We start from the raw sequence: 13566 nt of genomic DNA, 5'->3' as shown, positions 1-13566 counted from the left end.
CATTATAGGATGATTAGCCTCCTTGACTTGTAAATATCTTATCTTATTAAATTCTAGTAGCATATCTATCCTTTCCACTCTGTGTGAAACCCAAAATGTCTAGGGGACATTTCTTAATGTTTCCTGTGGGAATATAGGGAAGAAAAATTGCCCCCCTCCTCCATTTGATATTGCAGTGTTAAATCCACCTTCATGCTTCTCTTTAAACTCTGTACTGGGAAACAGAGAGAAATTCCTGGTCTAGGGTACAGAATGACCTTGTCATAGTAAAAGAAAATATACAGCTATAGGCACATTCTGGGTCTCACCTTGTATGTGTTTATTTACATTCAACCAGCTCCTTTATCCTAACAAAGTACCAAGACAGCTTGCAGAACTATTTCTGCATATATGCAGTACAGAAAGAGCTGGACTTTGTTGCAGTGGTTGAGCATGTCCCAGATGGATGGCTTGTTTTCACTTGTCAGCAGCGTTTGTGACACCAGGCTTCAGGTAGACAGTCAAGTCTCTCAGCTCCATGACCAGATGACCAAGGAGAACTTTTACATCCTGCATTTGTTTGAGAAGAAGGCGTATCTGGTGATATAAGTGAGGGTCTGCAGAGGAGAATCCCAGGTGCTCAGCAGAAGGAGCAGGTGGTGCGGGCAGAGGATCAGGGGGCTCGGCAGGAGAAGTTTCTGAAGCAGTTGATTTCTGAAGAGCTGGATTCAAGATGGAGGAATCAGCAGAATTTAAGGGACCCGAATTATTATGGGCAGGAAGCACAAACAAGTGAAATCTGGCTGGGCGTGGTGGTGCAGACCTGCAGTCCCAGTGCTCAGGAGGCTGAGGCCGAAAGAGCATTGCAAATTAGAGGCCAGCCTGGTCTACATAGTGAGCTGTAGGTTAGCCAGGGATACAAAATAAGACCTTATCTTAAAATAATAAATAAATAAGTACATACATGAAGATGGTGCCTGACTCTAGCCCTGCCCTCATACACTGTTAGCTACACAGTGAGACCAGTACCTTCAGGGGCAAACTCCTGTGTGAATGTGTCTTCAAATGTTCTTTCTTTTATCTCAGCTAAAACTCTAGAATGAAAACTCAATATGCCCAGAGGTATTCCTGCCTATCACTTTAATGTTTCAAGCATGTGCTCCATTTTAGCTAAGCATGCCCCTAAAAGTGTCTACCGTCTTTTCTTAACTCATGCATTTAAACTGAGCATGCTCAGAATACACTGCTTAGCTGAGCATGTTTAAGAGTGGTCCTGAGTTCAATTTCCAGCAACCACATGGTGGCTCACAACCATCTGTAATGAGATGTGGTGCTCTCTTCTGGCCTGTGGGGACACATGCAGACGTCACACTGTACATAATAAATAAATAAATAAATAAATAAATAAATAAATAAATGAATAAATGAATAAATGAATAAATGAATAAATAAATAAATCTTAAAAAAAAGAACGAGTAAACCTTTACATGAGTAAATATGTCTAAGTTGAATAAACGCCCTATGCTTTCTTTTGAGGAGGGCCTTGCTTTGGAAATAACTCCTGTACTCTTCTTGCCCAACACTGATCACAAATCTTTCTCCACTCTCGTAGGCCTTGGCTATGCTTATTTTGGTATTGAACGCAACAAGATGTGAAGCCACTGTGTTTGGTTACAGAATCAATCCTCCCTCTTTTCTAAAAGTGTGCTGGTACTCACTGGCAGCCAGGGCTTGAGAACTCTTACATCCTTCCTTTAGACTGAGGCTGGACTGTCTTGACAGTCTCTGCTTGAGAATCTTTAGTGAGGAAACCTCGTTGCTAGACTGCCCATTTATTTTCTCTCAAGGCAGAATTTAGTTTCTGGAAGAGGGCTCTGGAGTCAACCTTTTCTTGTGTATGCCATCAATCCAGTTCTTCATCTTTGTTTCAGTCTTTCTCTGAGCGGATCCCCTGAGGCGCCCCCTCTCCAGTATGATTATCACTAGTCCCCCACCCTATTATTTTCATTTCATTTGTCAAGCTTTCTCATCAGCCTAGGCAACTCCTTCTAGTTGTGTGTCAGGTCAAATACAGCCTTCCTAATGGTAACTTCCAGAATTTGACCTGCACTCTACTCTTCCCAGGGGTCTTTTGTTTGTTTGCTTGTTTTGAGATGAGCTCTCAAATATGCAGTCCTGGCTGACCCTTTCTAGACATTATCTGCATTCTAGGTATGATGCTCCCATAGATGTTCAGATTACAAGGGAATCCTGAATTCTATAGGGAGCTACACAGAGGGCCAGGCCAGGTCTTGGTTTGGTACATCCCACGGTCTGAGGGAGACATCCTCTTTCTGTGCTCTCTTCCATCATCAAGGACTTTGGATTATTGCCCCATCTCTCCTGCATCCCCTCTTTGTCTTCTTCCTCTGGAAACGTTGAACCCAGTCATGTTTCATATACACCCCACAGTCACACATGCACACTAACTCACCCTGCACCCGGATCTCCAGCTGAGGGCTCTGCTTCCACACTTGCCTGTCCTCAGTAGCTGCCTCACACCAGTAGGAGCCAGAGTGCTCTTCTGAAGCCTTGGGGATCTGGAGTTCTGAAGAGACGCCTCTGATACTCAGTGGCCTTCCATCCTTGTAGAAGGAGAACAGGAGGCGGGAAGCTGACCTCTGCAGGGACAACTTTGTCTGACAGCTCAGGGTCACTGAGCCTCCCTCCTGGGGCTCACTGGATGGTAAGGCTTTGAGAACTGGGGATGGGAACAATTCTGGGGAGAAGACAAGCAATGAAGAAGAATTCAACCATCCTGTACTCAGCAGACCCATAACTCCCTCCACCCATCCTCTTCTCTGCTCATTAGGTATGGGTTCTTTTAGAAAGGTCTCGTGTAGCTGGAGCTATCTCGTGTACCTGGGCTGGCAGCCATTCAGTCTCAAATAAGCACACAGATGCTTATATTGCTTATAAACTGTATGGCCATGGCAGGCTTCTTGCTATCTAGTTCTTATATCTTAAATTAGCCCATTTCTATTAATCTATAAGTTGCCACATGGCTTGTGGCTTACTGGTACCTCACATCTTGCTTTTCATGGCAGTGGCAGCAGCTGGCAGCATCTCCTGACTCAGCCTTCCACCTCCCAGAATTCTCTTCTCTCCTTATCCCACCTACACTATACTTCCTGCCTGGCTACTGGCCAATCAGCGGTTTATTTATCAATCAATCAGTCAGAGCACACATTCACAGCATCCCCAGCAGTCCCATTTGAACTTTTCAGGTCCTCCTCCTCTTTTGTTCCCTTCTTATTTCTTCCCTTCCTCCCCCTCCTTTCATCCCTCCTCCTTCTTTCCCTCCTCCCTTTTCTTCCTTCATCCCTCCTTTCCAGGCAGAACTAGGAAAGATCCATAGATGAGCAAAGCCAACGGCAGTCTAGGTTCTGGATCCACGAATATCAAGAAGCGTAGATCTGGATGGTTCTGGTCTCCCTATTCCTTCTCACCCAGATCCACCACAGCAACACTCCCTCAAGCTCTCACCTTGGACTGTGATAGCCACAGGGGATGCAGTCTCTCGGCTGCCAGGACCAGGGCTCCTGAAGATGCCACTGCAGTGGTACTGCCCACTGTCTGACCTTTGCACCACATTGATAGAGAATTCTCTTTTAGGTCCAGGAGGACCCAGGGCTGAGCCGTCTCGGTAGAAGATGACCTGAGTCAGTGGCCAGTCTTGCCAGGCACGACAGTGCAGAACCAGTGGGTCTCCTTCAAATATGGATGTAGCTGGACCTTGGAGGATCATCCAGTCTGTAGCCCAGAGTAAGAGCTGAGGGTCATCTACCTCCCTTGGGAGATACCAAACAATGCCTGTAACAGATCTCCTAAACTTTCCAAGTCACTTTCAACTCTTACTGGCCCTCCTTAATGCTGTCTGCCCCCTTGACCTTACCTAACAATGGCAAAGCCTTTTCTTCTCTCTGCCCTCCCCCTCTACTCCTGCCCTCTAGTCTCAAAGTATACTGGTAACCGGGGAACAATGTTTGCCTTGAGATTAAACTTAGAGTTATGGATGGCTCACCACATTTCCTCACTCTGTCCAGTGCCTTCACAATTGACCCAATGTCTAGAGAAAAACAACTCTAGGGCCTAGGACTTCCTCGAGGACATTCTGTCCCCTGGAAGCTGAGGATGGGAAACTAAGTACTTCCGCCTCTGCCAGTTTCCTGCAGGGTGGTTTCCTAAGTGGGCTGGGGGCGCTGTCAGGAGTGGTTTGAGGCGCTGCTCGGGTCTTCCTGGGACCTCACCATAGGAAACGATGAGATGGAAGGGTTTACTGAACTTGTAGCCCTTGACCTGGAAGTCGGTGTCACTGGAATGGGTCACATCCGCCTCCGCCTCCGCCTCCTCCTCCTCCTCAGTGTGGCAGCTGCTCTGATCCATGCTGAAAGGTCCTTCACACTTCAGAGTCTTCGAACTGGCAGCTGAGAAGGGATGGCCCAGGGAGAACCAGAAAATGATGCTGCAACTTAGAGAGAGAGGACAGAACGGCCCTCCACAAGGGCTCCTCCTCTGTCCTAGGGAACCGTCGTGTCAGGGAGAGAAGGGGAAGACATCAAAACTCCTCTAAGAGACAATTGTGGGTCTTCAGCCGGATGGCCTTGACCTTGGCTCACTGGTGTTCAGGCCTCTCAGGAAAAGGACTGTGGGCTAGAGGGGTTGGGACTGAAGGAGCCGAACTCACCAGCATGGCATCCAGCTGTCGGTTGAGGAAACCGAAGGACAAAGACAGCCATGACCCCACCCACAGCAGGTAGTAGAGAGGAGGGAAAGATGCACGTCAGATTATAATATCCACTGGGTGCTTCCCGTGTGTCACACGCCGCTGGCACATCCACGCACTATTTAATCTTCACAAGCCTTTCCGGTATGGGACGTCACCATCATTTGATGGTTTTTGTTGTTGATGATGTTTGATGAGTTACATAGCCCAGGTTGACCTTGAACTTGAACAGTCCTCCTGCCTCAGCCTCCTAAGCACTAGGTTATAAGCGTAAGTAAGCTACAATGCCTGGTTTTCCATCCTATAAATTTTAAAGAAGCAGTTCTACAAAATCAAATTTAAAAGAGTGTAAAGAAAGACTTGGGGGTGCACTGGGGAGATAGCTCAGTTGGAAAACTACTTAGCTTGCACACAGGAGGCTCAAACCCCAGTGTTGGGGAGTTAAAGACAGGGGCATACCCAGTGGTTGCTGGCCAGCCAGCCAGCCTAGGCTACTAGGTGAGGCCTAGGACAATGAAAGACCATGTCTAAAATAAAACATAATAGAATGGAAGATAACACCTAAGGAATGACATTTCCCTGACATCCCATACATACACACATGTGCATTTAAAAAGGAAGGAAGGCAGAAAGGAAGGAAGGAAGAGAGGGAGGGAGGGAGGGAGGGAAGAAAGCCTAACAGTAGAGCATTCGCCTAGCCTGAATGAGGCCCTGGGTTTAATTCCCAGCAACAGAAGCACCCCTAGTCAAGAATGGAGCAAGAAGTCTGGGTGTAAATTCAAAAGCAATGTTTGTTTTACTTCACCGCCCAAGCATACATAGTCCACTTCAGTCCTTCGACCTTCCTTGGGGACATCCCGCCCCCATTCTCTTTCCCACGGCTCACTTGGCTCTTTAGAGTATGTTGTCTACCGAAGAGGTAGCCATGCCCCTCTCCCCTCCTTGCTTCCCCCTTCAAGGCTTCAGTTTTCTTTTTTCTCCTTTTCTTTTTCTTGGGTTTTCATGACAGGGTTTCTCTGTGTAGCCCTGGATGTCCTGGAACTTGCTATGTAGACCAGGCTGGCCTCGAACTCAGATATCTGCCTGCCTCTGCCTCCGGAAGGCTGGGATTAAAGACGTGTGCCACCACCACCCAGCTAAAGCTTCATTTTTCAATGACCTCTTCTTACTTCAATGTCCTCTGCTCTCCAACTCCCCCTAGCAATGGCAAAGCTTTCTCCATCCTCCCCTATCCAACAACCCTTTATCGTTAGGCTGGCCTGGTAACCACGGAACAACTCTTTGCCTCCAGGTTGGAACTTAGAGAGTCCTCCCCACATCTCTTCACTCTCTCTCTTAGGTCCTTGACTGGCCCCGGGTAGGTAAGCATCATTTCTCCCAGCTCTGACTGCGCCTCACCTCGTCCCCCTTGGTCCCTGTCTTCCTCCACCAGCCCCACATTCCCATGTGCTTGTTCTTCCACGCCACTCTTTCCCTGTCCCGGGCACCTTTGTTCTCCCCCACTTCCGGTGACACTGGACGCTGGGTGATTAACTTCCCCATCAAGTCCACTTCCTAGTTCTCACTGTTTCGGTCCCCGGTGTTTTCTTTAGTGCCTCGCAGCCCTCTTCTCCAATATGCTAATTTTCTTCAGTTCCCTCACCATCAGAAGACTAAACTCAGCCTCCTCTTGTTTTGTTTCTTTAAAATAAATAAAGCTTCGGGGCTGGAGAGTTGGGTCCGCTGTTGAAAGTACTTGTTGCTCTTGCAGCGGACCCAAGTTTGCTTCCTGGCCTCCACATGGTGGCTCACAACCATGCAGAACTGCAGCTGCAGAGGAACTGATACCCTTTTCTGGCCTCTGCCAGCATCAGGCATGCAGGTGGTACACAGACACGCAGGCAAAACAATCACACATAAAGTTGATTAATTTAAAACATTTTAAAGCCTTGTTGACATATCCAGCATCTCCACTCTATTAACCTTACGTGGGAGGTGTTATCATTCTCATGTTTACAACAGAGAAAACTAGATTCAGGTACATTAAAAGCGATTTTTGTTTAAACAAGATTTTACATCCAGATCATCCCTGGAGGGTCTGGTATTTGTGATGTAGCTCCGGCTGATCTTGAACTGGAGGCAACCGTCGTGCCTCAGGCTCCATAGTCCTTAGATTACAGGTACATGCTACTTTGCTCAACTGAAAGTGGCTTTTTCAAAGTGATATAGAACTAGTAACTAGAAAGGGGGCTTGAAACCAGAGTATGTGATCCCAAGACCACAGTTCTTGCTACAAAATCAAAATTTCTGGTCCTCCCACAAATAGCTTCTGGTTTGATGGAAGACCAAACATGTGAAAGGATTATTGTAGGGTGCGGATGCAAGCAATAAGAACGAAGGGTCACAGGCAGACAGACACTGGGGAGAAATGGGGTCCAACAAGGCTTCTGCGGGAAGATGCTACCAAGGTGGAATCTTTAAGGATACCTAGAAGTTTGTAAAGGGGAAGAGCCTGGGGAACCATGGCAGAGTTCATTTCAGATGGAGCTAATAATATAAGCAAAGCCTTGGCCAAGAATCTGGGCTATGAATGGAGATGCAGGTTGATTGAGCCTTTGTTCGGGCAGAGTGGGAAGGCTTTGAGGTTGCTGGAGGAAGGGGTGAAAAGAGGGTTAGAGGATGCCAGGTTTGGGGCTTCCTGTGCCACGATGAGAACTCAAATTTTAAAAGTCACTCAGGATGCAGAGTTAAAGTTCAAGTCAAAGGGACAAGGCTGAGACACGATTAGTAAGGAAGTGATGGTGCAACCTCAGTCACGGATGATGAAGATTTGTCTTAAGAAAGCATTTGTAGTGGTTCATGGAAGGAACCAGTTGTGAAAGCAATTTAGGAGGTGAAATTTAGGAGGTGAAAATTGATGATTCAGAGAATGATGAGGGAAGAGTTCAGAATGCCTCTTGGGTTTCTAGTTGAGGTCCCAGGCGAGCGCTTGTGCAAGGAACTAGCTGAGGTCCCAGGTGAGTGCTAGTGCGAGGATCTGAGATCAGATAGAGTAAAAGGTGAGTGAGGGTCTGGGGAAGAGATGAATTCATCTCTGGTCATGTTGTGTTGGTACCTGTGACACACACAAGTCAAAAGGTCTTGTGTAAAGCTTAATATTCTAATGTGAGAATCAAAAGCATGGAGAGATCTGGAATTGTGCCCCCAGGCTCTCAAATATACAACCATTGCAGCAAAACCAGACAGATACATTTCTACAGTCTCATTAGGAGACTGTGTAAGAAAGACGAGTACGGGGTGAGGATTAAACTGTAGAGAACACTGGAGTTTACGGGAGGGGAAGAAAAGCTACTGGAGAACCAGAAGACATCCAAACAATATACAGAGAAAATAAACAGAAGTCAGCAAAGTAGAGACTGCAAGAGAGAATAAGAAACCAACAGGACCGGGTGCAACGAGGAAATCCATCCAGATAAAAACTCGTTAGTACAGAGATCCCCGCACCCTGTGTAGCACAGACTCTAGTGGAGGCCAGGCTGCAAGCACTGAAGGGTGAGTGAGATGTGAGGGAGAGAGCAAGCCCCCACGACTTTTCCAAGAAAGTTGTACTAGAAGAGTCAGAGCGAAGATTTGCAGCTGGCAAAGGATTCAGAGTCAGAAGGGACTTTCAGGATGGAAAATATCTGAATTTTTCTATTTAAAAAGAGCCATTCAGTCCCACACAGCAGACTTGTCTTCTATCTGTCCTTGTCCCACCTGAACAGGGATTCTTGGCAAAGTCAAGGTCGGCCATGTCTCTTCCCTTTGAGTTTCTCTCTCAACATTAGGGGTATCTCATTTCCACACCAACATTCAAACATCTACTCACCGGGTAACATCTGGGTTGCCAGGAGCACAGCAGGACAGACATAAAGAGCCCATGTCATGAGGACACAGCTCAGCTTCATGGTGATTATGTCTGTACCTCCCACAGCCCCAACATACTGATTTTCTTCAACATGAAACCTCTCAAATTAGAAAAGAGGAAATAAATGTAACTGTCTTGGCTCCACACACCTGGGGTCAAGTCTGTGATTGGTTCTTCTCATTCAGGTTTGGCCAGGTTGGTTCTCATGTCCTCTTTATTCTTCAGGTTGCAGATGAAATGCTAGGCCTCTCAGTTGATTAACCATTTTATTTTTTTTGGTTGAGCTCAAGGACCTTTCAAAATGTGTTATTGATTGATGATCAACTGGCCTTCATGTTACATCTGGGAAAAGTCAACATGACAATAATCCAGCTCACTGGAGACAAGAGATAGAAAATTAATGTAAGGAAACCACTGGGGTATGAGTGATGTGACATGGAAGGGTCCTACTATTCCTGTTCCAAGCTTTACATGTGTCTAGTAATTAAAATACAGTGTGCGGGGGTGGGGGTGGAGGGTGGGGGGTGGGGGTGGGGGTGGGGTTTGATTGATAAGGACAGGTGTCAAATAAGTCTCTACTGGGCTCAGCCCATCTAAAGCTCCATTGAACTTGTACCCAAATTTCTCCTGACCCGTGTCTTAGTTTGTTTCTACAGCATAATATAGGCTGTACTCGGTGGAAATCTGAGTACGGGGCAGAGTTATTACCCTGGAAAGAGCAAAAAAAAAAAAAGAAGAAGAAGAAGAAGAAGAAGAAGAAGAAGAAGAAGAAGAAGAAGAAGAAGAAGAAGAAGAAAGAAAGAAAGAAAGAAAGAAAGAAAGAAAGAAAGAAAGAAAGAAAGAAAGAAAGAAAGGAAGGAAGGAAGGAAGGAAGAAAGAAAGATAATCCTTTCCCAGAGGCTCCAGCACTAGGGTTCTCTGCCAAAGCTCAAAGCACTGATTCTAAGGAACTTGAAGACAAGAAGTATCCAGTCCTTGAACAACTGGAAGAGACTGGAGAACTTTGGCAATGTGGAGACCACAACAGCTCTCTTCATCTCCTTGTAGACTTATGGGAATCACTGCCCCTGACTTCAACCGTTTGCTCAGTTGCAGGACCTGTGCCTCTTTGCACAGTGACCACACTCCTCTAACCTCACTTGTCACACCACCCACACCCAGGTCCCAGGTAGCTTTGAAAGTGGAGTGTGTCATCAGAAGTGTGGTTCTTCAAGGCAAAGGGTGGGACTCATGGCCAGTCAGTTATGGCAAAACAGATCAGGGCAGGCAGGTCAGCAGTGTGGGCATGGGAGAGTGCAGTTTTTCTCCATCTAGTAGAAGCGGTTAGAATAAATTTTCCATTATGTAAGAAGTATGTGTGTTTTTGCAGATGGCCCCAGGGAGTCCAGAGCTGGTTGAATATGGGTGTGGGGAAAGGCAGTGAGGCAGTAAACCTTGCAGCTGATGTGGTAAAAAGATCCAACAGCCCCAGAAGAGGAAGAACAATCTAGTCAGCCCTAAGAAAAGTTAAATAAATAAATCATGTTTAGATAGACTTTCACCCCTAAAACTTCATACCAGACCTTCTTATTAGGACAAAAATGGCTTTTGAAAAACTATGATAATTTTCCCTTCCCTTACAACCTCTTGGTTAAAAACTCCCCATGCCATCTGCACTGGTCTTTACAGAACCCCACGTCAATGCAGAGAGCAAGAAGGCCTCTGAAGGTATCACATGAAGATTGTTGTGTGATATTTTGTTTGTGTTCTGACAAATAAAGCTTGCCTCGAGATCAGAGAAGCAGAGCAGCAGCCACCAGAGAGTCCCTCTACCAAATCTCAGACCAAATGAGGGCAACAAGATCCTGTCTCCATCCACCATAGATTCCTGTCTCTACCTCCCTAGTGCTGGGATTGAAGATGTGAGCCTCTCATGTGCTGGGATCAAAGGCCTGAGCCTCCCAAGTGCTGGAATCAAAGGCATGCACCACCACCCCCTGGCTCTGTTTCTCTTTTAGACTGGTTTGATCTTGTGTAGCCCAGGGTGGCCTTGAACTCATGATCTTCCTGCTTCCTCCTCCCAAATACTGGGATTAAAGGTGTGTGCCACCACTGCCAGGCCTCTAAGGTTAATTAGTCTAGCTCCACCCCTCTGATCTCCAGGCAAGCTTCATTTGTCAGAACACAAACAAAATATCATACAACAGAAGAACATGTTCTTTATACTTGATGATCCACTTAGCCTTGGGGAAATTCACACGGTTGAATCTTGATCAATGAACTATTCTGAATAAGTGTGAAACCCCCATGTCAAAGAAACTCAAAGAAGCAAGAATAAGATGACTATGTGCTGGGAAAACAGATACAGCTCACAGAGCTAGTTCTGCTCTCCAGATCACCTCAGACTACTCACAAGGACATGGGACAAATCCCAGCTCTCATCCATCCTAAGACCAATTAGTCCTTTGCAGCTTTCCTCGGTTCTTCTTGGCTTGTCACCAGTGGGCCAATATATCTATTTTAACAGGACTCTTTTTTGTTTGTTTTTATTTATGTATATGTGTGTATACCTGCTTGTCTGTATGGGCACCAAGTACATGCAGGTACACTTGAAGTACAGAAGTGAGCACTGAATCTTCGGGAACTGGAGTTACAAGTGGTTGTGAGCAGGCTATGTGAGTGCTGGGAATTGCATCCTTGTCCTCTGCAAGAGTAAGTGCTCTTAACTGCTCAGCCATTTCTCCAGCTCATTTATTTTAGTGTGTGTGTGTGTGTGTGTGTGTGTGTGTGTGTATGTGTGTGTATGTGTGTGTATGTGTGTGTGTGTTGTGGAATATTATTTTAAGATGTGTTGCATTTGTTTATGCTGTGGAACATTTGTTTAATGATGCAAAGATGTGTTGTACTCTTTTAGTTGCATTTGTTTAACTCTGTGAAGCTGTGACACTTTATCTGTCTAAAACACTTGATCGTCTAATAAAGAGCTGAATGGGCAACAGTGAAGCAGGAGAAAGGATAGGCAGGCCTGGCAGGCAGAGAGAATACATGAGAGGAAAAAACCAGAGAGGAGGAAGGGAGGGAGATCAAGGAGCAAGAAAAGAAGGGGCCAGCCACCCAGCTACACAACCGGCAACAGAGTAACCGAGTAAGAAAGAAAGAAAAGTTATACAGAAACAGAGAAAGGTAAAAGCTCAGAGGCAAAAAACACACGAGATGATTCAAGAAAGCTATCAAGAAACAAGCCAAGCTAAGGCCGGCCATTTATAAGAAAGATAAGCCTCCATGTGATTTATTTGGGAGCTGTGTGGTGGGCCTCCCAACAAGTAAAGAGTAAAAACAACCAACAGCATGTATGTGTGCATGCATGAGTGTTTATGCATGCATATTTGTATGTGCCAAGACCATGACACATGTGGGCAACTTGTGGGAGTTGCTTCTCTCCTACCACGTCTTACAGATTGAACTCAGACAGACTTGGCAACAAGCTCCTTCACCCACGGAGCCATTTCATCAGCCCAGGAATCTATAGATGTTTAAAATGTAAATTATTTATCAATTGTATGTAATATGAATGCTTTTCAATGTGTGACTTACCTCTTCACTTTATATATTCTTTTTTATTTGGGGGGTATATGGAAGAGTATACATGCACATGTATTAGCAGGTGCTTATGCATATCAGATGTCAGCCTTGACTGTCATTCCCCAAGAACCAACTACCTTGCTTTTTTGATACAAGGTCTCTCTCTGGGACCTGGGGCTTACCAATTAAGCTGGGCTGTCTGTCCAGAGAGCCCCAGGGAATTGCCTGTCTCCATCTCCCCAGCAGTGGGATTATAAGCATGTACCACTGTGCCCAGTTTTTTATGTGGGTACTGGAGGTCAAACTCAGGTCATCATGCTTGTGGGACAGGCACTTACAGACTGAGCTAGCTCCCCAGCTCCACTTTGTGTGTTTAAGACCACTTTACTGAGATATAGAGACATATACCCAATATGCATATAAACAGTAGACTTCGATGAATTTGAATAAAGTATGCACATGTGAAAGAGTTGTCACAATAATCTAAATAAAGGGGTGGCTCCTGAAATGTTTCTCATGCCCTGTGAGTTCTTTTCACTTATCTTGTCCAAGCAACCGCTAATTTATTTAATGTCACTATGGCTTATGGCATACTTTCTGTAATCTTGTATAAATTAAATTATAAAGCATATCCTTTTTGTCTGAGTTTTTCTCACTCAGTATAACTGCTTTCAGATACACTTTTTGCATCTGTCAATAGCTCTTTTCATTTGGTGTATAGTTATAACACACTCTGCTTACCCATTGACATACTGGCTAAGCATTGGATTGTTTCTATTTAAGCTATGACAAGCAAAGCTATTATGTGCTCTTAAGTGCATGTTATTACATGGACATAAGCTTTCATTTATGTTGGGCCTGTAAGAGTAGAATGGCTGGATCCATACAGGTATGTTTTTAGGTATATATATACTTTAGCTTTTTTATTTTTTATTTTTTTACTGCTGTGGGATGGTCTCTATGTCAAATTACTCTGAATGGTCAATAAATAAAACATTGATTGGCCAGTGGCTAGGCAGGAAGTATAGGCGGGACTAACAGAGGAGAAAAGAAAGAACAGGAAGGCAGAAGGAGTCACTGCCACCCGCCACCATGACAAGCAGTATGTGAAGATGCTGGTAAGCCACGAGCCACTGTGGCAAGGTATAGATTTATGGAAATGGATTAATTTAAGCTATAAGAACAGTTTGCAAGAAGCCTACCATGGCCATACAATTTGTAAGCAATATAAGTCTCTGTGTTTACTTGGTTGGGTCTGAGCGGCTGTGGGACTGGCTGGTGACAGAGATTTGTCCTGACTGTGGGCAAGGCAGGAAAACTCTAGCTACATTTTACTTTAAACATTTATGTTGGGGTCCACAGAGGTGTCCTAGTG

At 45.4% G+C, this 13566-nt stretch overlaps 1 protein-coding gene across 5 annotated transcripts; it reads right to left on the bottom strand.

Moving 5' to 3' along the window:
* Positions 1-295: 295 nt before the first annotated feature.
* Positions 296-8731, bottom strand: Fcrla (Fc receptor like A). Of its 5 annotated transcripts, none has more exons than XM_037211279.1 (6): positions 8592-8731; positions 4706-4720; positions 4269-4445; positions 3505-3771; positions 2450-2737; positions 296-737 (listed from the first exon to the last, which is right to left on the bottom strand). In XM_037211279.1, the coding sequence occupies exons 1-6, from the start codon at positions 8668-8670 to the stop codon at positions 457-459; spliced, it is 1107 nt and encodes a 368-aa protein (XP_037067174.1). In that variant the 5' UTR covers positions 8671-8731; the 3' UTR covers positions 296-456. The 5 variants fall into 5 exon arrangements, with proteins under 5 accessions (XP_037067174.1, XP_037067173.1, XP_037067172.1 ...); XM_037211278.1 differs by having other exon boundaries at positions 296-701; positions 2453-2737; XM_037211277.1 differs by lacking the exon at positions 4706-4720 and having other exon boundaries at positions 296-701; positions 2453-2737; positions 4269-4489.
* Between the last annotated feature and the right edge of the window lie 4835 nt (positions 8732-13566).

The sequence above is a fragment of the Peromyscus leucopus genome, chromosome 15, assembly GCF_004664715.2.
Source record: "Peromyscus leucopus breed LL Stock chromosome 15, UCI_PerLeu_2.1, whole genome shotgun sequence".
Lineage (NCBI taxonomy): Eukaryota > Metazoa > Chordata > Mammalia > Rodentia > Cricetidae > Peromyscus > Peromyscus leucopus.
Note: the sequence above shows the minus strand (reverse complement) of the source record. Positions and strands in the feature narration are given on the sequence as shown.

Coding starts and splice junctions, on each gene's coding strand:
- Fcrla (XM_037211279.1), bottom strand. CDS start 8,670: ATGAAGCTGAGCTGTGTCCTCATGACATGGGCTCTTTATGTCTGTCCT. Junction 3,772..4,268: donor CCATCTCATCGTTTCCTATG/GTGAGGTCCCAG, acceptor TCTGGGCTACAG/ACTGGATGATCCTCCAAGGT. Junction 2,738..3,504: donor TGTGGCTATCACAGTCCAAG/GTGAGAGCTTGA, acceptor TCTTCTCCCCAG/AATTGTTCCCATCCCCAGTT.